The 26,043-nt window shown below is 45.6% G+C and overlaps 1 protein-coding gene across 6 annotated transcripts in view; it reads right to left on the bottom strand.

The window, feature by feature from the left end:
* ints13 (integrator complex subunit 13) overlaps positions 1 to 25,744 on the bottom strand; it is an 81,353-nt gene extending 55,609 nt beyond the window's left edge. For 2 of the 6 annotated variants that reach the window (XM_033039433.1, XM_033039434.1), the window contains exons 1-5: positions 25,213 to 25,555; positions 8,869 to 8,943; positions 2,745 to 2,947; positions 2,116 to 2,196; positions 913 to 1,003 (exon numbers count right to left, since the gene is read on the bottom strand). In XM_033039433.1, the coding sequence (XP_032895324.1) occupies positions 913 to 1,003; positions 2,116 to 2,196; positions 2,745 to 2,947; positions 8,869 to 8,943; positions 25,213 to 25,437 (675 nt within the window). In that variant the 5' untranslated portion in view covers positions 25,438 to 25,555. Of the gene's footprint in view, positions 1 to 912; positions 1,004 to 2,115; positions 2,197 to 2,744; positions 2,948 to 8,868; positions 8,944 to 21,802; positions 21,890 to 25,212 lie in introns of all 6 variants that reach the window. The other 4 variants (XM_033039430.1, XM_033039429.1, XM_033039432.1 and 1 more) reach the window with 4 other exon arrangements.
* Between the last annotated feature and the right edge of the window lie 299 nt (positions 25,745 to 26,043).

Raw genomic sequence — 26,043 nt, 5'->3', positions numbered from 1 at the left:
ACCCTTCGTTTACCCCTCTAGTTTCAGTCACCCCAAAATAATTTCATTCTCCCTCTGGAGAATGAACCATTGCCTGAAACAAATGTGCAATACACAAACCCATCCAATTGCATGCCCCCTAGCTTCTACTGAGAGAACACAGCTACTCAGGGACACGGAAATTAGAGTTCTTTTAACTTTCAACCATTCTTCCTTCCTGTTAATAATTTGCTATTAACTTCCATTAATAGAAAAGGGCAAGCTAGAAATGGCGGTCTATGTGGATTTTCCGAAATTCTTTGATAAAAGACTGTAGAATTAAAACAAAGAGTTTTCAGGGTAATATACAAATCTCAAGTAAGCAGTTTAGGTTAAAAAAAATGTTTGCTGTAGGGGATTTTGTGCTGAAAGACTAAAAATTGATGGACATGCAGGAAAAGGGCCAAATGGCCTTCTCGTGCTTTTCTATGTACTTTGTTAGCATTATGCTGCAGGCCAAAGGTGGGAGAGCACGGCCTGGTGGCACACAGTCAGGAAAGGTAGAAACTTGCCACAACAAGTGAAAACATAGAGGAAACATTGGTCCAGAGGCATGCCCAGCTCTTGTCTGGTAACATTAGCTTTACTGGGCAAAGAACCACCTGCATTCAGAGGCAACAGCATCCATGCAGCCATTTGGTCCATTTTGTCCCTAACCTGTAGGTTAGGACTCTTCTTCCAGCTATCTCTTGAATGTGCCGAGGGTTCCTGTCTCCAACGCAATTTCAGAAAGATCATCCAAATCCTCAACTAATCACCAAATGAAAATCTTCTTTCTCATTTCCCCTTTAAACCCATCTATTAATTAGTTAAAACATAATGCTGTGTTCCAAATCTATTAATTAGCTAAAACAACATGCTGTGTTCCAAATCTGTACAGAAAATATAACTTACATCTTTCTTGGGCCGATCTGAAACCAGGCTGTCTTCACCCACGGTGTACGTGTGAATTAAGACCAGTTCACAATGCTGAATCTGCATCAAGCTGAAAGGAAACAAAAGATACTGAGCAAACTATCTTCTGCGTAAAGAGTTACATCTCTTCATATTTAGAAACTTTCAGCTGGCAAAAGCCATTGATCTTTGCATTTCTCACCAAAATAAAAAAAATACCTGGTCTGTTTCCTCTCTGCAGTATGCTACATTACAGCGCAGAAAAAAACTACATTGAAGACTCAAACTCGCGATCGAGTAACTACCGGGATCGAGGCGCAAACTCGCGACCTTGCGGATATGAGCCGAGCACTCTACCACTGAGCCAGCCGTTAAAATCTACGCTAAAAATCTTCCATTCTGAAAGCCGAAAAATTCCGAATTACGAAAAGTGTCTGGTCCCAAGGCTTTCGGATAAAAGGTTGTGCACCTGTACTAGTAAATGGGGATTACTGGTCGGTGCAGACTCTGTGGGCCGAAGGGCCTGATTCTGCGCTGTATCTCTAAACTAAACTTTTAAATAGCCTGCTATGTAGACTGGTGCTCCACCTTCTGGCCTGACTGGGAATATTTTGTCCCAATCGGGACTTATTTTCCTCCTGCACATTAATTAACCAAATATCAAATTCAAATGTCTCAAAACAATGAGAAAACAAGCAAATATACAATGGGCTGCAATTAGTAACCAGTGCTCTCTTTCTTCTTAATGATGTTCCGAACAGTTGATTTTGGTAAGCCTAAGGTTTGGCTGATGGCTCTAACAGTTTTATTCTTGTTTCTCGGTCTCATAATGGCTTCTTTGACTTTCATTGGCACAACTTTGGTCCTCATGTTGATAAACAGCAATAAAAGTTTCTAAAGGCGATGGAAAGACTAGGTGCTGAGAGCTCTCTTTAACCTGCATTAAGGAGGCAATTAAACACACCTGTGAAGCCATGTGTCCCAAACATTATGGTGCCCTGAAGTAGGGGGACTATGTATAAACACAGCTGTAATTTCTACATGGTGAAACCAAAATGCATAAACCTGGCCTTAAATAAAATCTGACAATGTGCACTTTAACCACATGTGATTTTTTTTAATTACAAATTTCAAATTGTGGAGTACAGAGGCAAATAAATAAATGATGGGCTCCAAATATTTGAACATGAGACCCAAACTTACTTATCAGAACTAGCTGCTAATTTGTTGTGCTCGTGGATGGTCTCTTGGACACAGTCTTCTAACATTCGCACATGACTGTCACTGTGAGACAAATTGAAAGGAAATAAAAAGGAATCAGAACAAACTTGATAATCCACATAGTCCACAGTAACAAGAAGATACGAACATATAACAACTAAATAATCAGGTGAATCTTCATTTTCGGTTAAAGAGTAACTTTGCTTTCATTCAATTTCAGTGGTTTCAAAGATGGCTGAAGAGTCCTATGTGGGATCAACTGACTGTGTGCATGCCACATAGGTAGGACAAGTTTCGCTTGGCAGTGTGTGGGTGGGTGGATGATTTTGGATGTTGTGCTCCTTTGCCGACACTAAAAGCTGGAGTAACTCAGCGGGACAGGAAGCATCTCTGGAGAGAAGGAATGGGTGACGTTTCGGGTCAGTACCCTTCTTCTGAAGAAGATTCCTTCTCTCCAGAGATGCCGCCTGTCCCACTGAGTTATTCCAGCTTTTTGTGTCTATCTTCAGTTTAAACCAGCATCTGCAGTTCCTTCCTACACAAACGTGTAAATAGTACAAAGATACAAGGCAAACAATTCAGAGGTGGCCGATGCACGCACGGATGCTAACCTTTTGGCATTAGTTATACAGATGATACGTCCTCGGTTGCTAACTCTGTCTGCATTCTCCATCAAAGTAGTTCGGGCTTCATGCTGATAATCTGTACATTTGCACAGGACCTCCACTGCCTCGACTAAGCCATGCAGCACACTGCAACACTCCGGGTCCATGCGTGGATTGGGAGGCCCGACAGCTGCTAAGGCTGACATCAGCTGTTGAAGAAAAAGAATCTGTCATTGCCTGCATTTCACAGCAATAGAAAAACAGCTTTTTTTATTCAGAGAGGTGACTCGGAAAATAAGTGGTTATTTCCGAAAAGTGAGGAGTAAATTCTGAAACTAAGTAATGGAGCTACTGAATAAAAGTGGAAACATAGAAACATAGAAATTAGGTGCAGGAGTAGGCCATTCGGCCCTTCGAGCCTGCACCGCCATTCAATATGATCATGGCTGATCATCCAACTCAGTATCCCGTACCTGCCTTCTCTCCATACCCTCTGATCCCCTTAGCCACAAGGGCCACATCTAACTCCCTCTTAAATATAGCCAATGAACTGGCCTCGACTACCCTCTGTGGCAGGGAATTCCAGAGATTCACCACTCTCTGTGTGAAAAAAGTTCTTCTCATCTCGGTTTTAAAGGATTTCCCCCTTATCCTTAAGCTGTGACCCCTTGTCCTGGACTTCCCCAACATCGGGAGCAATCTTCCTGCATCTAGCCTGTCCAACCCCTTAAGAATTTTGTAAGGAGGATATTCAGCCACTTTATCTCTGTCGGCTCCTTTGCAGGGTTATAAATTAATCCCTCTTCCTCACAATATTTCCCTTGTATTTATTCATCTCCCTCACCTCTAACGCAGTGCATATCATAGCACGATTCGTCTCAATACCCCTCCTAATATTAATTGCTCAGAAATAAACGCAAGGATATGAAACAGGGCAGGCCCCTGAAGCCTGTTATTCAACGTGTAGGAAGGAACTGTAGATGCTGGTTTAAACCGAAGGTAGACACAAAGTGCTGGAGTAACTCAGCGGGACAGGCAGCATCTCTGGAGACAAGGAATGGGTGACGTTTCGGGTCGAGACCCTTCCCATCTAGTCCTTAAATTTTTGCATTTAAATAAGAACTTAAATCTAGTCCTCTAGAGCCTTGTGTGTCTATGCATGAAACTCTTCATTTATCTATTATAGGCTCACCATTTATGTTTGTATCTAGTTCTTATTTAAATGCAAAAATCTACACTTCTCTTCACAAACACCCACCAATCATCTCGTTTTGCTCTTTGATTCTCGTCTCAATGCACTATAATCAGCCTGGTTCTTACTGGGGTTATTTTACCAGTGTCATACACCTTTTATCTTCCGTCGTGTTTTTTGTCACCCAGGGACCTCTGGCTTTCAACACATTCCTGTTGTTGGAATATACCTAGGCTAATTCCGAAACATGACTTTAAATATTGCCCATTGTTCCTTCAACATTTCACCCATTAATTGCTTCTGTAATTAATACTGCCACCCAGCTCCTTTTTTCTCTTTCCTTGTGTTTTTTGAAACATCTTCCATTCTGAGAGATAACATGCCCAGTCCTGTATTTTCTTTGTTGGAGTCATGTTAGATTTATTGCTTCACAATTCTACAAGGTTATATGTACCAGCGGTGAAGAGGCAAGCAAAGTTAATGTTTGAACAAAAACGGCAATAACCTTGGCTTTCCTCGTAGAGCAATAAAAAAACCTTGTTTGTTGACTGACTACGATATGATACGAAACAATATGATAGCACTTTATTTATCCCAGGAGGGAAACTGGTCCATCAACAGTCATAAAACATAACAAGATACATGAAATATGAAATTAAAGTGACAAGATGAAAGTCCAGGATTGGGGATGTGCAAATATTGGGGAGAGTGGAGTGGAGTCAGTCTACCCCACGACAGAAGGGGAGGAGTTGTACAGTTTGATAGCCACAGGGAAAAAGGATCTCCTGTAGCGTTCTGTCAGTTGCCGATTCCATGGTGTATCTTTCAATCAATCTATATTTGAAAAATTGGGGGTTTTGGGAACTGACATGGAAGAGCAGTTGAGGTCAATATAGATTAGTCATCACATTGAATAACAAAGATAGACACAAAAAGCTGGAGTAACTCAGCGGGACAGGCAGCATCTCTGGAGACAAGGAATGGGTGAAGGTAGGTGACAGCAGAAAGTTGTAGAGGTGTGTAGGAAGAAACTGCAAATGCTGATTTACACCGAAGATAGATAAAAAATCAATTAAAAAAAGCGTAACTCAGCTGGTCAGGCATCTCCAGAGGAAAGGAATGGTTATGGTTCCGGTCGAGATCCTTCTTTGTGGATGGCTGTTTTTCAGACTCTCAGGCCTAACGAGTGGCGTGCTGGATCTCGTAAATTCCTCGTATGTTGCAAAACATACTTGGCGAATAAAGTGTGATTCTGATTCTTATATTGGAGGATAGTAGACAAGGAAGTGGCGGCGCTGGGAACGGCTGCGGCTCGCCTGCAGTCCGTTTGTCTTTTACTTTTTTGTGTTGTTTTTTTCGTTTTGTCTAGTTACGTTTTTGGTTTTTAGGTCGTGTTTATGTGGGTGGGGGGGGGAAACGGGGCTTGCTGTCTCTCCCTTCGGGGGAATACAACCTTTTTGTCGTATCCCCCTTCTCTGCCTCCGTCTACGCTGAGGCCTAATGGCGGCGCTGGCGACCACGGGACTCTGGAGGCAGCTGACAGGACTCGCCCTGAGCTCCCGTGAGGGTGGCCCAGCCCGGGGCTGGAACTGCGCTCTCGTGAGAGCGGCCTGGCGAGGGGCTGAGACTTTCCCGTGAGGGGCTGTGGGCCGTCGGAGTGGCCCAGCCCGAGGGAGAACGGCACTCCCGTCGGAGTGGCCCAGCCCGAGGGTGGAACGGCACTCCCGTCGGAGTGGCCCAGCCCGAGGGAGAACGGCACTCCCGTCGGAGTGGCCCAGCCCGAGGGTGGAACGGCACTCCCGTCGGAGTGGCCCAGCCCGAGGGAGAACGGCACTCCCGTCGGAGTGGCCCAGCCCGAGGGTGCAACGGCACTCCCGTCGGAGTGGCCCAGCCCGAGGGAGAACGGTACTCACGTGAGGGCGATCCGGCTCGGGGCTTGAACGGTGCTCCGGTGGCTGGGACGGCGTTCTGGCGGCGGTGACTTGAGTCCTGGGTTGAGCCGCGGGCCAGCGGCGTGTGCTGGACTGGAGGGCGGCAGCTTCGACCACCCCCGGGCCGCGGTGTTTGAACCGGCCCGTTTGCGGGGTTCGGTGAGCCGCGGGACTGTTGTGCCATCGCCCGGTGGGGAATCGCCTCAGCGCAGAGGGAGAAGAGGAGGGAAGAGACAGTAACCCTAAGATTTCTGCCTCCACCACAGTGAGGAGGTGCTTGGAGGATACACTGTGGTGGTGTTAATTTGTGTTTATTGTTGTTTATTATTGTATGATTGTATGTATGACTGCAGGCACGAAATTTCGTTAAAACCGTAAGGTCTGAATGACAATAAAGGTATTCAATTCAATTCAATTCAATTCAATTCAAGGTGTTCCTCAAGGGTCAGTTTCTGGACCAATGCTTTTTAAAATTATATTAAAACATTAATATTATCACATGGATGTTCATATTATCACATGGAACTCATTTAAGTTTCTAGGCACCTATATCTCCAATAATCTAAAATGGCACATCAATGCAGACCACGTCATCAAGAAAGGTCAACAACGTCTATATTTCCTCAGACAGCTCAAAAAGTTCAGAGTTGATAAACACCTCCTGGTCCGTTTCTATCAATCAATCATTGAAAGCATCATCACCTCCTCAATCACAGTCTGGTACGGTAACACCGATAGTCACTCACTACACAGAATACAACGCATTGTCTCCAAGGCCTCCAGGATCATCAACTCCCCCCTCCCCTCAATCCATTCAAGTTATCTCCAACGTACCTCACAACGGGCAAAAAAGATCATCTCGGACCACTCCCATCCAGCAAATCACCTTTTTCAGTCTCTCCCTTCGGGGAGGCGCCTCAGGTCACTTGCTACTAAAACCACCCGCTTTAAAAACAGTTTCTTCCCCTCAGCAATAAGAACTCTCAATTCCGTCCAATAATCAGACAATAATATGACTTTTGATGTATACAGTGTCTTGTCTATGGTCTTTGTTTGTTCTTTTGCACTATGTATTGTTGGTGAGATTTGTGATTTGTGATGTGGTATGGATGCACTTTATTACAGTGATCTGTGTTATTAGTGGTATGTAACAAAAGCAGTGTACCATCATGTACCGAACCCAAATACCACCAACCCTGGTTGCGTGGCAATTAAAGATTCTATTCTATTCTAGATTAGATTAGATTAGATTAGATTAGATTCGTTTTATTGTCATTCAGACCTTTCGGTCTGAACGAAATTTTGTTTCCCTGCAGTCATACATATAATTTTTAAAAATGGCAAAAACACACAATCAACACAAATTTAACATCCACCACAGTGAGTTCACCAAACACCTCCTCACTGTGGTGGAAGGCAAAATCTTAAAGTCTCTGTCTCTGTCTCTTCCCCCTTTGTTCTCCCTCTGCGCCGAGGCGACGGTTCAAACTCCACGGGTGGTTGCTGCCTCCGCCACAACTCCAGGGCTGAGTCGGGTCTCCGCCGCTGCTGCTGCTGCTGCCGCCACCGCAGCTTCGGGGCCGAGTCAGGTCTCCGCTGCCGCTGCTGTTGCTGCTACAGCTCCAGGGCCGAGCCGGGTCTCCGCTGCCGCTGCTGTTGCTGCTACAGCTCCAGGGCCGAGCCGGGTCTCCGCTGCCGCTGCTGCCGCCGCTACAGCTCCAGGGCCGAGCCGGGTCTCCGCTGCCGCTGCTGCCGCCGCCACAGCTTCTGTGCCGAGTCCGGTCTCCGCTGCCGCTGCTGCCGCTGCTACAGCTTCGGGGGCGAGTCCGGTCTCCGCTGCTGCTGCCGCTACAGCTCCAGGGCCGAGCCGGGTCTCTGCTGCCGCTGCTGCCGCTGCTACAGCTCCAGGACCGAGTCAGGTCTCCGCTGCCGCTGCTGCTACAGCTCCGATGTCGCCAGCTCCGCCATTAGGCCTCGGCGCAGACGGAGACGGGGAATACGACCGAAGAAAAAGTCGCATCCCCCGAAGGATTCTATTCTATTCTATAAGTTCATAAGTTCATAAGTGAGAGGAGCAGGATTAGACCATTTGGCACATCAAGTGCACTGCGCCATTCAATCATGGCTGCTCTATCTATCCCTCTTAACCCCAATCTCCTGCCTTCTCCCCATAACCCCTAACACCTGCTGCGCAGGCTAAAGTTTCCAAACCTTCATATGTGAATGTGCAATAAACACGAGGAGGTAGCAACAGATTACAGGAGGGCATGAATAGATAGTCTGGCTGAATAGATAGCCAAGTTCCAGAAGAAAGGTAATATAAATTGAGAGGGAACATACTATGGCAGAAAGAATGGCAGACATTTTACACTAAATGGCACTTCTAAACAATGTGCTGGAATAAAAGGACTTGGGTGCACATGTGAGTTAATTCTTTGAAATCTAATGGGAATATTGAGAGAATGGCTAGCGTGTCAGTTTCATTATGTACGGAATACTAAAGCAAGAAAGTTATGTTCAAGATAGACACAAAATGCTGGAGTAACTCAGTGGATCAGGCAGCATCTCTGGAGAAATGGAATAGGTGTTCAATTTCTACTAAACAATAGTTAGCCACAACTGGAGAATGAATGCCCAATTTTAGGAATAATGTGAAGATCTACAAAGGGATCACAAGACATTTACACAAATGATTACAGGGTGAAGAACTGTAGCTAAAGTTGACCAAACTGGAGTTGTTCTCCTTGGAGCAAGTTGACAGGAGCCACGGCAACTGAATTGTGGCAATTATAGAACTTAATTCCAAATAGTTAAAAAAACATTGAATGGAAAAATGATAAAAACCTGTAGCCAGAATAGCTATTACACCAAAGTTGAAAATAATTACTGTTACTCGATTAGTATTTTAAGATCCCTTGAAAATTAATCATTACAAATTTTAAATGTTAAGTCAATGAAACCGTTTTCAACAAGGAGGATTTACTTGGATCAAAAGGTTTTAATTCACCTCTTGCAGGTTCTGATCTTCTTGTCCCCAGGAGTTCAGGGTATGTGCTCTTGAGTCACTTACAATGAAATTCACCTAAAAAAATAAAATAAAATCCAGGAATTAAACAAAACTCAAAAGATCTGGTTAATACATTTTCATCAGGATATGGTTTACAAGGTGCTACATTTCAAGAATTCCAAGGTCTGAAGAAGGGTTTCGGCCCGAAACTTTGCCTATTTCCTTCGCTCCATAGATGCTGCTGCACCCACTGAGTTTCTCCAGCTTTTTTGTGTAGCTACATTTCAAGCATTGGTGTGAAAATTAATTGCCAAATTTCAATGAGGTACATCAGCAACATATTTTACCACATTGGCTAGTCTGCTTCATGACTAAACTAATCAGTTGTCTTATTTCTCCACAATTTGTGGGCAGAGAGTACAATATTGTGTGGAAAGGATTGTTAAAATCGTACGTTGTGGAAGAAATTATTTTAATAACTGAGTCAGTCAGATGATCCTATTTTCCCTTCTCCACAGGGAAATGTTTCATTAAATAGAGTGCACCTCCCTCACCTGCACTCATGTTAAAGCAAATAAGCAGTAGCAGAAAACCCATCACAAACTAAGTGATTGAGAAATTTTATTTTTTGCTGGTTACAGCTGTAATATCAGTGATATTGTGACTAAAATCAGGATCCATACATTGTGGACCTTGAAGGTTGTCTTCTCATTAGGATGATACAAGCTCCCACAAAGGAGGCTAATGTATAAATTGATAAGCATTTGAATTCAACGAAAATATAGTGCTGCGTAGAAGTACGGTACTGTGTAATTCTCAGCAAAGAGTCATCACAGTGATAAGTCAGAAGTTAGGCCAGGGGCTGCAGCCTTCCAGAGTTCCATGAAGTATCAGTGAAAATAAATGAAATAGTCAGAGACATTGCAGACGGGAGGTAAAAGGGAAATATGGGACCGGAATGGGAGAGAAGCGTACAGAGGAGGGGAAAGAAGCAAGGTGACTGCGATGGTGAAGGACAATGGGAGAGATAAGTACACATTAGGGTGGGGGCATTATTTGAAATTGGAGAATTCAATGTTCGTATCATTGGGTTGTAAGCTACCCAAGTAAATATGAGATATGGTCTCACTCTGGCAATGGAGGCGGCTAAGGACAAAAAGGTTGGTATGGGAAGGGAAATTAAAATGGTTAGCAACCGGGAGGTCCAACGTGGATGACAGAACACGAGTGTTCGGCTGAACAGTCGCTTAGTCTGTGCTTGGTTTTGCTGATGTAAATTAAGCCGCATTGGGAACAATGAAGCAGAGGTTTAAAGAGGTGTATAAACAAGGAACTACAGATACACAAAAGGACACAAATTAATGAAGTGATTCAGCAGGTCAGGCAGCATCTCGGGAGAACATGGATTGGTGATGTTTCTGGTTGAGACCCTTCGTCAGACTGCTGAGTTACTCAAGCACTTCATATCCTTTTGAGGAGGTGCACACACATCTGTTCCACCTGGAAGGGCTGCTGGGGACCCTGAATAGAAGTGAGAGAGGTAGTGTCGGGTCAGGTTTTACATCTCCTCAGGTTGCATGAAGAGCATATTGATATAACAATTCATGAGCTCCTCCACATCAATTACTAATATATGCACAACACTTGTTAAAGCCAGTAGTTCCTCTTATTTTTGTCTGTAATTTAAAAAATGTCACTCGTCCCAAATGTAAACAAATATTGTAGCGGTACCAAATGTGGTGAACAAACAGTTGCTTTGTTCAGACATTACATGGTTGGTGTACATGCAAGTTTGGTCCTTGCTGCTGAGGGAGGGTGTTGTCTCCAGCTCAGCAACCTGTCGACTTGTGATCTCAAGGTGAGATCTGCTTATGTAGCAGGACACTCCCCTTAACCCATGACGTCATGTGACAACCCTCGTAACCACTGACAAGGGTTCGACCGTAAGTGGTCTGACAATCAGCTGACGCCACAATATATTGTTTCACTCTTCTTCTCTCCTTAATTTATAGCCTAGTGTCTTTTCATCCCTGACAACTATATTTAATATCTAACAAATACAGAATTGTGATTATGTTACTGAACTGATAATCGTCAGAATTAGTTTAGCCACTGCTTCAAAATGGCCGTACACTCTCATCTTCTGAGCTACAAGAGATAACCAAATAACATGCCATTTCAATTATGCCAAAATCCTGTCAATTAATTCATAGAAGTGGCAATTCTCTTTGAGTTTTGCAAAATCCTTACATTGTATCACTAATTGATGAGATCCAACATTCATTTCTTGCAATTAACACCCACCAGTTGCTGCTGAATATACTGCACAAAGAAATCATTACTTGATCTCCATAGAATTGCTCACACAAAAAAAAAGAATTAGTTGAAGGCAGAACCAGTGCATCACTTCTATAAAGGAATGAAGGCATCAATATCAACATTTCCATTTTATATAAAGTCTACACAATACAACTAAAACTTTGCATTCTATAATTGTTCTAGATCTTCTGGGAAGATCTGGGAAAGATTACTTAAATATAATTTTGTTTTTTAAAAATGTAACATTTCCATAACAACACTAAAAGTCTGAAGAAAGTCTGAAAAACATCCGACCCAAAACATCACCCATCCTTTTTCTCCAGAGATGCTGGCTGACCCACTAAGCTACTCCAGCAGCTGCAGTTCCTTATTAGTTCACCACTATTATCACCTGCACTAAAAAGTTATGTCAAGTGGTTAAATAAGTGGTAAGCAATTAACTTAACAACAATTCAGTACCCTTCATCAACCAGCTTAAATTCCCATCAGGCTATTGAACTCAACTCAAACAAAACTCTGAACATTAATAGCCCATTATCAGTTTATTTGCACAGTTTTATCAGTTTTATTTATTAATGTGTGTATATATTTATACAATGGTATATGGACACACTGATCTGTTCTGTATTCATGCCTTCTATATTCTGTTGTGCTGAAGCAAAGTAAGAATTTAATTGTCCTATCTGGGACGTATGACAATAAACTCTCTTGACCTGACTTGACCTGAAATTTACCTTTTTAACAAAAAAAGTTCCTGAAAGAGTTTACCCAAGGAAAACTTATAATTTGCACACTCTGTAAATTTATAATGCAACTCAGGGTGTAATGTCACCAGCAGGGTTAGAGGTTATTGTTCTTTCCACTTTGGTGGTAGTGGGACAGCTTCTTGAATTGCAGCAGACACAGGCCCAGTTTATTGTAGATAGAGAATTCTATGACTTTCACCCAATGACTAGGAGGGATCGTCATTATACTTCCGAGTCAGGATAATGTAAAACTTGGAAGGAAACCTGCAAGTGTTGCTGCTCTCATCTACCTGCTTCCCATGACAACGTGGACAAAGCCTATTGAAGAAGCCGTGTTAAATTACTGAAGTGCATCACAAGGACAGCATGCACAGTACATACACTGTGCTGGTAATATAAAGCAAATGATAATAGTGGTGAATGTAATACCAATCAAGAGGGGCCGCTTTGTTCCGGAAGACAACAAACTCGCCATTATATTATTGCATATGTCCTGAAGTTGTTGGAAAAGGTTCGGTGAGAGTCGTTTGCTCAAACTGCATTGTTTACACACTACACTAGACAATGATTACTGGTGACTCAAGGTTATGAATAGCAGAATGTTAACATCTCACTGAATGTCACTGGGTGGAGGCTGGATTCTCTCTCATTAGAAGTGATTACTGGCAGATTCTCACGTGATGTAAATATTATTTGCCGTTGATGAGCCAAACCCTGAATATCATCCCACATACAAACATTACGGCGGCACGGTGGCGCAGCGGTAGAGTTGCTGCCTTACAGCATCTGACTATGGGTGCTGTCTGTACGGAGCTGGTATACCTGCGTGGGTTTTCTCTGGGATCTCAAATTTCCTCACACACCTCAAAGACGTGCAGGTTTGTAGATTAATTGGATTGGTATAAATGTAAATTGTCCCTAGTGTGTGTGGGATAGTGTTAGTGCGCCAGGATCACTGGTTGGCCCAGACTTCGGTAGGTTGAAGAGCCCGTTTCCGTGCTGTATCACTAAACTAAACAAGCAGCTTACTCATTTGAGGAGCTGCATTGAACTGAACAAAGTGCATTTGTCAGCAATACCCCTAATGCTGGTGGGTCACTGCAGATGCAACTGGTTGGGTGTAGGACAACAGCCGAGAAGCCCGAACCAGTGATGTCCTGCAGCTGTCCTAGCTGGCCTCCATCTTCCTTTTGTACTATTTCTGACCATTCAGCATTTCCTATTGATTTCAATTTTACAACACTTATTTAAAGACACATTTGGTCAAGCTGATATGATGCCATGGGAGGCTACTCCTGCCTCAGATTTTAAAGTTTAGTTTGGAGAAACAGCGCGGAAACAAGCCCTTTGGCCCACCAAGTCCGTGCCGACCAGCAATCCTCGTACACCAGCACTATCCCACACACATTAGGGACAATTTACAATCTTTACTGAAGTCAATTAACCTACGAACCTGCACATCTTTGCAGTGTGGGAGGAAACCGGAGCAGCAGGAGGAAAACCCACGCTGTCATAAGGAGAACATACAAACACCTTCCAGATATCACCCGTTATCAAGATCGAACCCGGATCTGCTGCAGCAACTCTACCTTTGCATCACCATACCGCCCATGTCTTGTCTATTTTGGTCGAAGGTTGTAAAATACTTGAATCAAGTAGTCACGGTAGAACAATCGATAAGTAAACAAAAGTAGATTGCAGAGCTAGCAAGAAAGAAATGCAGACTTAGACTTAGATCCTTTATTTGTCAGTCAGACCTTTCGGTCTGAACGAAATGTCGTTGCCTGCAGCCATACATGTAATAATAAACAACAAAACACACAATAAACACAAATTAACATCCAACACAGTGAGTTCACCAGGCACCTCCTCACTGTGATAGAGGCAAAAATCTTAGGGTTACTGTCTCTTCCCTCCTCTTCTCCCTCTGCGCTGAGGCGATACCCCACCGGGCGATGGTAAGTCAGTCCTGCGGCTCACCGAGCTCCGCGAACGGGTCGGTTCAAGCTCCGCGGCCCGGGGTGGTCGATGCTGCCGCCCTCCAGTCCAGTGGACGCAGCTGTTGCCGTGGGAGCTCCGGAAAACAGGCACCAGTCTGTGATCTGCGAACTCACGACAATGTCATCCACTGGCCCGCAGCCGAGCCCCGGATTCAGGTCGCCGCAGCCAGAACGCCGCCTCAGCTACCGGAGCACCGTCTCAGCCCCATGCCGGGCCGCCACAGCCACCGGAGCACCGCCTCAGCCCCGCGCCGGGCCGCCGCAGTCACCGCGGCGGCGTCCCAGCCACGAGCCGGGCCGCCCTCACGGGAGCGCCGTCCCAGCCTCGAGTCGTCCCGCTGCCACCGGAGCGTCTCAGCCCCGCGCCGGGCCGCCCTCACCGGAGCGCCGAGTCGTGCCGCTGCCACTGGAGCGCCCGAACGCCGCCACAGCTCGAAGACGGCCAGCTGGTGAGTCCTGGCTGGCTCTACCTCCGGAGCCTCGAGGTCGGTCGCAGGTTGGAGGTCGCCATTAGGCCTCAGCGCAGACGGAGGCAGAGAAGGGAGATACGACAAGAAAAAGTCGCATTCCCCCGAAGGGAGAGACAGAAAGCCCTGTTTCAGCCCCCCCCACCCCACACATAACACAACCTAATAACCAAAAACTTAAGTAAACAAGACAAAAAAAACAACACAAAAAAGTAAAAACAGACGGACTGCAGGCGAGCCGCAGCCGTTCAACAGCGCCGCCACTACCTATTTTTGCAAATGCTGGTTTAAATCGAAGGTAGACACAAAATGCTGGAGTAACTCAGCGGGTGAAGTAGCATCTCTGGAGAGAAGGAATGGGTGACATTTCGGGTCGAGACCCTTCTTCAGACTGATCGAAGGGTCTCGATCTTGAAAATTCACCTATTCCAATCGACCGATTGACCAAATGGTGCCAGCACAATAACCTGGCTCTCAACACCAGCAAAACCAAGGAACTGATTGTGGACTTTGGGAGGGGTAGGATACGAACCCACAATCCCGTTTATATCAACGATGGTGGAAAGGGTCAAGAACTTCAAATTCCTGGGCATGCATATTTCCAAAGATCTTTCCTGGTCCCAGCACACAGAAGCAATTATAAAGAAAGCACATCAGCGCCTCTATTTCCTGAGAAGATTACAGAGTCGGTATGTCAAAGAGGACTCTCTCGAACTTCTACAGGTGTACAGTAGAGAGCATGCTGACTGGTTGCATCAAGGCTCGGTTTGGCAACTTGAGCATCCAGGAGCGGAAAAGAATGCAGAAAGTTGTGACCCCTGCCCAGTCCATCATCGGCTCTGACCTCCCCACCATGGAAGGAATCTATCACAGTCGCTGCCTCAAAAAGGCTGCCAGCATCATTGCAAGCAAAAATATCCACACCATCCTGGCCATATCTCTCCGCTGCCATCAGGTAGAAGGTACAGAAGCCTGAAATCTGGTACATCCAGGTTCATGAACAGCTTCTTCCCCACAGCCATTGTGCTATTAAACTCGCCATCAAACAAACTCTGAACTATAACAGCCTATTGCACTTTATCTGGGGGGTTTTTTGTGTCTATATATATGGTCTATGCTATATAGGCACACTGAACTGTTCTGTATTTATGCTTACTATATTCCGTTGTGCTACAGCAAGCAATAATTTCAGTATCCTATCTGGGACACATGACAATAAACTCTCTTGACTTGATTTGGATGAAAACATACAGGGCAAGATTAGCAAGTTTGCTGATGATACATAAGAGGGTAGTTTTGCAGATAGTGAAGGTGATTGCAGCAGGATTTGGATCGATTGGCCAGGTGGGCTGAGGAATGGTAGATGGAATTTAATACAGAAAAATGTGAGGTGTTGCATTTTGGGAAGTCTAACATGGACAGGACCTACACAGCGAATGGTAGGCCTCTGGGTAGTGTTGTAGAGCAGAGGGATCTAGGAGTACAGAAACATAGTTCATTGAAAGTGCCATCACAGGTAGATAAGGTGGTCAAAAAGGCTTTTGGCACATTGCAGGGCTCGAAATTAATGGTTGCCCGGGTGCCATTGACCACTCAAAGCGCCGCCAGGCAACTAAACACAGAGTAATTTTGCCCTGCTTGGCAACCAGATACTGGTTTGTACCGAAGATAGACACAAAAAACTGGAGTAACTCCGCGGGTCAGGCAGCATCTCTGGACAAAAGGAACGCAACGTTTTGTGTCGGCGGTGACGGCTGTATTGCGTGGGAAAGATACTAGGTCTAGGTGCGGGGTGAGGAAGGGTCGCAGCGAATGACGGGCGCTGAACAGCGAGCGACAGCGGCTCCATCTCCTCCCGCACCCCGCCTGCCCTGATAAGGGCCGCTGCTTGCAAACGGCGCACTTTCAAAACAAACCCTCCCGCACGCCGAGGCCGGGAGGAGGGAGGGATGGGGAGGCCTCGGCGTGCGGGAGGGTTTGTTTTGAAAGTGCGCCGTTAGCGGCAAAGATCCTATAGCTAAAAGATCTTTGGTTAGCGGGTTTGCAAGCAGCGGCCCTTATCAGGGCGGGCGGGGTGCGGGAGGAGATGGAGCCGCTGTCGCTCGTTGTTCAGCGCACGTCATTCGCTCCGACCCTTCTGAAGCAGCTGCACCAAAGATACTGTAGCTATAGGATCTTTGAGCTGCACCGCTCCGCACCTTGCTGTTGGCTGGCGGAGGAGGGAGGCAGTGGCGAGGAAATCCCAACGGCCAAGGCAGCGGGGCGATGTTGTCCGAGGAGCGCTGACCTTTCTTCCCCCCACCTCGCCCCCCTTCTCTCTCTCTCTTGTACGCCCCCTCCACCCACCCCCCCCCTTATCCTGGGACTCCTCCTCTACATCCAGCACTGATCCCCATTCCCGCATCTATTCAGTCCTCACTGACATCCCCTGTGCTCCCCTCCCCATCTCCCCCCCCCCCCCCCACCCCCAATGTATTAATCCTGCGCTGATCACCCTATCCACTTCTTGGTTCTTGGTTTCTTGGTCCTCCAAAATATTCCAAATGGAATTTAAACTGGAGGTGGTGAAGGGAGGGCTTAAGCCAGAAAGGGTTATTGGGAAGAAAGAGCTACTTTAAATTTAGTTCCATCTGGTTGGGTAACTATAGTAGGGTGGAGATTATTCCATGCTTTAATTGTGTGGGGGAAGAACAAATTGCTGTACACATCTGTCTTTGTAGCTGGGATCACAAATTGGATCGAATGCCCTCATTGACCTCGCATTGATTCTCCTGCCCCCCCCCCCCATCCATCCTGCACTGGTTCCCCAATTCACCCTGTACTTACCCCTTTCCCATCCATCCTGCACTTCTCCTCCATCCATCCTGTACTGATCCCCCATCCATCCTGTACTAATCCACGCATTCATCCCGTACTGACCCACCCTCCATTTACCCTGCACCTTCCCCTCATTCATCCTGTAGTGATCCCCTATTCATTCTGCACAGACCCTCCGATCCACACTGTACTGACCCCCCCCCCCATTCATCCTGCGCTGATCTCCCCCCCATCCATCCTGTACTGATCCTCCCATTCAAGAAGAATGGGGGAACAGTCTGAAGAAGGGTCTCGACCTGAAACGTTGCCTATTTCCTTCACTCCATAGATGCTGCCTCACCCGCTAAGTTTCTCCAGCACTTTTGTCTACCCCATCTATCCCGTACTGAACCCCCCCATTCAACATCACTGACATCCCCCGTGCTCTCCCCTAACAATTTTATCTACTCCAACCAACACGTACTAATTCACCTGCCTCAATCCATCCATTCTGCACCGACTGCCTTCTAACCACCCCCCCCCCCCACCCCCCCCCCCCGCCATCTATCCACCCCGCACTGATTCACACACACCCCCCTCCCTGACCCTATTGTCTTGGAAATGTCTTCAGAGCGAACATTGACTATGTTTGATAACGGAATGCAATCAAATATGTTTTAATTCCCAATGTTATTATTTGTTTTAATCCATAAAGATGGATTAATTATATTGTGAACACGTGAAACATTAAAACCGCAGTGTTCGATTGTCACTGCTACCGTTGACACGTTATTACAGAATTCATTTTAACGGCAAATCAATGCTCTTAATATGGAATATCAGTACCGTAGTTATTTAATGAGCGACATTCACAACTATACGTACGCATATATGTTACCATGGTCCAGGATTTATTCACACAGGTTGATCATATGCTGAATAATTCAACCACAATTTTGTTTGGAAGTGGAAAGAACTAATAGAAATTGCATTAATTGCAATGTGTAAAAAGAGTTGAGATACTGTCTTATAATTTTGCTGCATGTCATTGTGGGATATATCATGTCTTAATTGGTGAATGTTTAGTTTGTGACTTTATTTGAAGCAGAAATAATATGTGAATGCTTCATTGAGTATAATTCCGACTGGTAACTACGTACTTCGTCCGAGCACATTATCGCACGCGTCATGCAAGTCATCTTAAATGACCACCTAAACTGTCATTTGGCAACCTAAAAAGCTGCCACGGTTGCCCGGCTGGCAACAGGGAAAAAAAGTTAAGCGAGAGCCCTGCATTGGCCTTTATCAATCAGAGTATTGAATATAGAAGCTGGGCGGTCTTGTTGCAGTTGTATAAGACGTTGGTGAGGCCACATTTAGAGTTTTGTGTTCAATTTTGGTTACTTTGTTATAGGAAAGAAGGCGTCAAGCTGGAAAGGGCACAGAGAAGATTTACGAGGATGTTGCCAGGACTAAACTATAGGGAGAGGTTGTGTAGGCTAGGACTCTATTCCTTGGAGCGTAGGAGGATGAGGGGTGATGAGTAAATGCACAGTCTCTTGCCCACTCCACCTATTATTGTGGATAATTGGCCTAAACGTCGCACGTAGGAGAGATGCCTGCTGTGTTTTTAAAAACAGGTTATTTTGTGATTGAAATTCAATTGCAGGTACATAGCTCCTTGAAAGTGGTGTCACAGGTAGACAGGGTGGTCTAGAAAGCTTTCAGTTCATTGGTTTTCATCAGTCAGAGCATTGAGTAGAGAGTATTGTGTTCAGTTTTGGCCACCGTATTATAGGAAAGATGTTTTCAAGCTGGAAAGGGTGGGCAAGGAGGGTCGAAGAGCCTCTTTCCATGCTTATGACTGAGAAAAAACATTGAATAAAATGAAGAAATTGGATGTTCCATCATGTTCCAGCCATGACCATATTGAATGGCGGTGCAGGCTCGAAGGGCCAAATGGCCTACTCCTGCACCTATTTTCTATGTTTCTATGTTCAACACGGACATTGTGCTGGACTGTTCTATGTTCTATTCCATAACAAAGGCTACAACAATATGCTATATTCTGTTTATAATAGCGATATTTATATTCTTATGCATCAATATATATGTCATAAGGTCATGTGATAGGAATACAATTAGGCCATTCGGCCCATCATGTCTACTCCACCATTCAATTATGGCTGATCTATCTCTTCCTCCTAACCCCATTCTCCTGCCTTCTCCCAAAACCCCTGACACCCGTACAAATCAAGCATCTATCTATCTCTGCCTTAAAAATATCCACTGACTTGGCCTTCACAGCCTTTTGTGGCAATGAATACCACAGATTCAACCCCCCCCCCCGCCTAAAGAAATTCCACCTCATCTCCTTCCTTAAATAATGTCCTTTAATTCTGAGGCTATGACCTCTAGTAATAGACTCTCCCACTATATCCAAGCCTTTCACTATTCTGTATGTTTCAATGAGGTCCCCCCTCATTGTTTTAAACATCAGCGAGTACAGGCCCAGTGCCGACAAACGCTCATCATAGTTCAACATACTAATTCCTGCGATCTTCCTGTAAACATCCTCTGGACCCTCTCCAGAGCCAACACATCCTTCCTCAGGTATAGTGCCCAAAATTGCTCACAATATTCCAAATAAAGCCTTACCAGCGTCTTACAGAGCCTGCTTATATGATTCTATGTGCTGAACTTCTGTCTCTCTGTGTGTAGCTACTTTGCAGCAACAGGGTTTTATCGGCATGGCAATGTGTGAGATTTGACGGCAGATGTTTGGCAGAGGTTATTTTAAAGATGTCATCATTTGTGGGGTTGTGGGTGGTGATGTATTTATGACCCACCCCTAACTAACAGGGTACAGATTTCATTGCTGAGGCTTAGCGTTATGTAAGGGTGAAAGCTGAAGGCTTCTTCCCCCGAACGTCCTTACAGAACTAGCTGGGATTTGTAAAGTTTCCAGTAGTTCAGTTCAGTTTCAATTTATGTGTAGGAAGGAACTGCAGATGCTGGTTTAAACCGAAGATAGACACAAAATGCTGGAGTAACTCAGCGGGACAGGCACCATCTCTGGATAGAAGAAATGGGTGACGTTTCGGGTCGAGACCCTTCTTCAGACTCCTTTCTCTCCAGAGATGCTGCCTGTCCCGCTGAGGTACTCCAGCATTTTGTGTCTATCTTCGGTTTCAGTTCACTTTAGTTTATTGTCATGTGTATCGAGGTACATTGAAAAGCTTTTGTTGCGTGCTGACCAGTCAGCGGAAAAACAATACATGATTACAATAGAGTCATTTACAGCGTACAGATACATAAGGCGATAACGTTTAAGGCAAGGTAAAGTCAGCAAAGTCCGATCAAGGATAGTCCGAAGTTGGCTTGTGTGATGGGCTGGGCTTTAATTACTTAATACTTGCTGAACTTATTTATTTTTCTGGGGAGAGTTTAGTATATTGTCATGTGGACTGAGGCATATGGTCAGCGTGGCCTGAATCTGTTCAGTTTAGCTTTATTACCATATATTCATCTTGAGAACATACATGGCATGATTAGCAAATTTGCAGATGGTACTAAAGTAAAATTGGTTAGTACAGTGTCAAGGGTTATGGGGAAAAGGCAGGAGAATGGGGTTAGGAGGGAGAGATAGATCAGTCATGATGGAATGGCAGTGTAGACTTGATGGGCCAAATGGCCCAAGTCTGCTCCTACTTATGGGAGAGTCTAGGACTAGAGGTCATAGCCTTAGAATTAAAGGACGTTCCTTTAGGAATGAGATGAGGTGGAATTTCATTGATCAGAGGGTGGTGAATTTGTAGAATTCTTTGCCGCAGAGGTAGAGGCCAAGACAGTGGTAGAGATTTACGTAGTCTGAAATTTACATTGAGGTCAGAGTCGCATCCGAGACTAGCTTGGAGCCTGATAGGACGCATAACTCAAGCCATTATGGCACAAAGCAGGATAGATACAGGATAGATACTTTAGACACCATCACATGTTTTTCTTCGAGATAGAAGTTATTTTTTAAGTACATGCTTCAACATTTAGAGAGAGCTTCATCTTCAGGGAGAGAGGGGAAGCTCACATTCGGGGTAAGAGAGAGAGGACCTCACCCAGAGAGGGAGAGAGCGAGAACTTGGACTGTGGTGTGTGCCGGTGCCAGCCAGACAGGAGACTCGAATACTCAGATTATATTTTGTATTGTTACTTTGTTGATAGTTTTTCTGTATTTTACTTGTATTTTGCTTTAATAAAGTTATTTGTGCTCTTCAGGATGTGCTTTCTCCATTCATTGATCTGAATCTTTGAATCCTACATATATTTTGTTACATTTGTGCATTGTTCCACAGTTATACTTGTTTGTCCTCCTGAAATCTGTATCTTGGACATATGTATTCGGCAACTAATAAATTTCCATCTGGTTTGCATCCCCACCCGTGCCTAACTTTACTCCAATAATCCTTCCTTAGGAAAATGCCCGATTACTTCACAAACTATACTGGGCTCTTTTCCCTACTCTGGATCCTTGTGCTTCCATTATTAATTAATCCATTTTAATTCAGTACACAGCAAAAACATGTCTCAATGGACAGTTATTGTTACTTACCCTGGTTGCACCCATTAATTGCTTTGGAGCAACTGTTAGCAGCCTTTGGTCACCAGATGTTGACATCATGCTGCTTAATGTTGCTGGCTGAGGTACACAGGGAAATTAAATAGAACATGTTTTATACACGATTTTTAATATCTTCAAAAATGGAATGCCAACATTCCATGAAGCACACACAGTCAAATGCATATTTTGGTAATGTTGAAACTATCAGTTGTCCTATTGTACCTGTAACTAATCAATTCATCCCACTCCCCAACCCACCTCCCCAAGAGACCTGTAAATTTGCCTTCAAGTGTTATATGCAATTCGGTTTTTGATGGTTTTGAATGAGTGAATCACCTTTTACCAATCTTCCTGGCAAAGGTTTGTTCTTAAAACAAAAACAAATCTACATCAATGCTTTACCAATTTTCTTAGACTATCAAGCCAATGAACTGCCTCCATATACTATTAACATTCTCGTAATATTTTCACACATTTTTTTGGTGCATAGTTCAATCATGACCTGTCTTTAAACTTTTAGAGGTACAGCATAGAAACAGGCCCTTCGGCCTTCCGAGTCCGCACGGACCAGCAATCACTCCATAAACTAACCTCCACGCATTGGGAATCATTTTTAACTTAGCTGAAGCTACAACCTACAAAGCTGTATGTCTTTGGAGAGTGGGAAGAAACTGGAGCACCCAGTAGAAGACCCACAGGGAAAAACGTACAACTCTATACGGACAGAACCAGTAGTCAGGATCGAACCCGGGTCTCTGGCGCTGTAAGGCAGCAACTTTACCATTGCACCACTGTGCCGCCCTACTCTCCACTCTCCTTGTAAACTTTCTTCACCTAACAGTTAAAACCATTGCAATAATATTTGCAACATCCTTTTAGTATTCTGAAAAAGGCAGGGTTGTTAGCCTCCAAGTAGACATGTAAGTGAGCACTGCATTCAATTACAATGCTGCACAGCAATTTCACCTTGCTGTAGCTTTTATAAAGACCAAACTGAACTCAAAACAACATGCATAACTTGTTTTTAAAGTCATGAGCAATGCCAGGGGAAGAAGCAGGAGAATATACGTTAACCTGTATTAACAAGGATTACAAAATAGTTTTGTTGATTAAACAGAAATTTTATTTGGAAGCTATTTAACTGATCTACACTCTGCTCAAAATAAAAATAAATCAAATGTACAAAATTATGCCTCACACATCAGCCATTAGCAGTACTGTATTTCTGTATCAAATACTGCTACTTGTCTGAAGAAGGGTCTCGACCCGAAACGTCGCCCATTCCTTCTCTCCAGAGATGCTGCCTCTCCCACTGTTACTCCAGCTTTTTGTATCTATCTTCAGTTTAAACCAGCATCTGCAGTTCCTTCGTACACACTAACTACCGATACCTCATATTTAAGTAGATCATTGCTCTACTTTACTTTAAATTCTTAAAGGGTCAATCATTGCTCAGATCATAAACTACATTCCATTTCCCATTTAAAAAAAACTCAGCACTTAAATAATTATAACAGATAGAATAGAGGCCTGTGCTATCCAACTAATGACAGCCTATTGAAGATGTTTCACAGTAGATTGATGTATCAGCAAGTTATCAACCAAAGGCGAGCAAAGTCTGATGAATGGTCTCAACCCGAAATGTCGCCTATTCCTTTTTTCCCCAGAGATGCTGCCTGACCAACGAGTTACTCCAGCTTTTTGTGTCTATTTTCGGTGTACACCAGCATCTGCAGTTCCTTGTTACTCATTCGTATCCCCGAAGCTTAACTTTTACCAACATTTCATCAATCATTCCTTGCCCTTCCCCCTAGATGTTGTCAAAACTATCACTCAGCCTTGGTAGATCAGTGCCTGGGCAATCACCATGCTGCCAGAACACAATGACTCACAACACCAACTCCACTGACCACAACACTGAACATTTGCTCCACATCCACCTGCAGAGGAGACCCCTACCCACTAGCACCTACCCAGCTTCATACTGACTCCCCAGACACCAGCCTACTGATCCCCATACCCAACACATCCTCCATACTTCCCTCTGCCCAGAACCCAAACATCACATCTTCTATCCCACTCCCCAATCCCTAGCCCCAACCTCTTACAGTGATACTATATCTCAACTATCTCACTACTTTCCAGATCTTAGAAACATAGAAACATAAAAATTAGGTGCAGGAGTAGGCCATTCGGCCCTTTGAGCCTGCACCGCCATTCAATATGATCATGGCTGATCATCCAACTCAGTATCCCGTACCTGCCTTCTCTCCATACCCTCTGATCCCCTTAGCCACAAGGGCCACATCTAACTCCCTCTTAAATATAGCCAATGAACTGGCCTCGACTACCCTCTGTGGCAGAGAGTTCCAGAGATTCACCACTCTCTGTGTGAAAAAAGTTCTTCTCATCTCGGTTTTAAAGGATTTCCCCCTTATCCTTAAGCTGTGACCCCTTGTCCTGGACTTCCCCAACATCGGGTGCAATCTTCCTGCATCTAGCCTGTCCAACCCCTTAAGAATTTTATAAGTTTCTATAAGATCCCCTCTCAATCTCCTAAATTCCAGAGAGTATAAACCAAGTCTATCCAGTCTTTCTTCATAAGACAGTCCTGACATCCCAGGAATCAGTCTGGTGAACCTTCTCTGCACTCCCTCTAGGGCAATAATGTCCTTCCTCAGATTTGGAGACCAAAACTGTACGCAATACTCCAGGTGTGGTCTCACCAAGACCCTGTACAACTGCAGTAGAACCTCCCTGCTCCTATACTCAAATCCTTTTGCTATGAAAGCTAACATACCATTCGCTTTCTTCACTGCCTGCTGCACCTGCATGCCTACTTTCAATGACTGGTGACTTAGCATCTCCCTTGCTCCAACACCATAGAACTTAATCCCCCTGAACCAAGTCTCCACCGACATAACTTAACCTCTAGCCTTCCCCATCTCCCTGACCCAGCACCTCCACACTCCTTGACTTTCTACCCCCAGGCGGATGCTACTCCTGTTTACCCTCCACCGCAGTCTCTCATCCTAGATTCCCCCACCTCTGATTCGTCACCTGTATCCTTCCTCCAGCTCCTTCATCTTAGAACCCATAGCCCCTCATCCTAGATCCTCCCTTATCCCGGATCCACACATTCCTTCATCCTAGCCCCCCTTCCCCAACTCCCTCATCCTTGATGCCCCTAACCCCCCATCCTAAACCTCCCACCCCGATCCTAGAACCTCTCTCATCCCAACCCCTCACCCTTAACCCCCTTATCCTAGCCCCCCCCCCCCCCGTTTCCTGGAGCCCCCCACCACCACCATCATCACCACCACCATCATCATCACCGCCACCACCACCATCATCATCACCGCCACCACCACCACCATCCCCCTCCCAGCGGCGCCTCTCACCAGTTTCCTGGCGGGGAAGACGTCGTACATGATGCGGCAGTACTCCATGGCCGACTCCACGGCGCAGGTCCACAGTGACTTGGCGATGGGTGCGAGCGGGATGATGCCGGGCGCCCGGTTCTTGGTGAACATGTCGAACTCCACCGTCTGCCGGCACGACTCGCCCATGTACGGGCAGTGGTCCACCACGAACACCGTCTTGTGCGCCTCCGAGAACAGCTTCATCCTGACCCCGGACGCTGAGCGTGTCCCTCAGTCCCGATCACGGCCCGCAGTGAGGCGGCTCGGGCCTCCGTCGCCGGGCAACCGGCTGCAGATCCAAGATGGCCGCTCCAAAGTTGCTCCTCTATAATCTTTGGCGGTGACTGGGGTCGAGCGGCCGCGCGCACGTCAAGGGGAGGGAGGGGAGGGTGCGCACCTCTTGGTTGAAGAGGCGCGCACCACGGAGCGGGGGCGCGCATGTAGCACGGAGCGAGAGGCGCGAACCACTTGAAGCTGGGTCGCGCATCACTTGAAGCGGGGATGCGCATGTAGCACGGAGCGGGGGCGCGCACCACTTGAAGCTGGGTCGCGCATCACTTGAAGCGGGGATGCGTATGTAGCACGGAGCGGGGGCGCGCACCACTTGAAGCGGGGATGCGCATGTAGCACGGAGCGGGGGCGCGCACCACTTGAAGCTGGGTCGCGCATGTAGCACGGAGCGGGGGCGCGCACCACCTGAAGCTGGGTCGCGCATCACTTGAAGCGGGGTCGCGCATGTAGCACGGAGCAGGGGCGCGCACCACTTGAAGCGCCGGCGCAATACGCGACCGGCTCCTGGGAATTGCGCTG

This window comes from Amblyraja radiata, chromosome 21, assembly GCF_010909765.2.
Source record: "Amblyraja radiata isolate CabotCenter1 chromosome 21, sAmbRad1.1.pri, whole genome shotgun sequence".
In the NCBI taxonomy this organism is placed as follows: Eukaryota; Metazoa; Chordata; class Chondrichthyes; order Rajiformes; family Rajidae; genus Amblyraja; species Amblyraja radiata.
The sequence above is the reverse complement of the archived record's forward strand: the minus strand, read 5'-3'. Positions and strand labels throughout refer to the sequence as shown.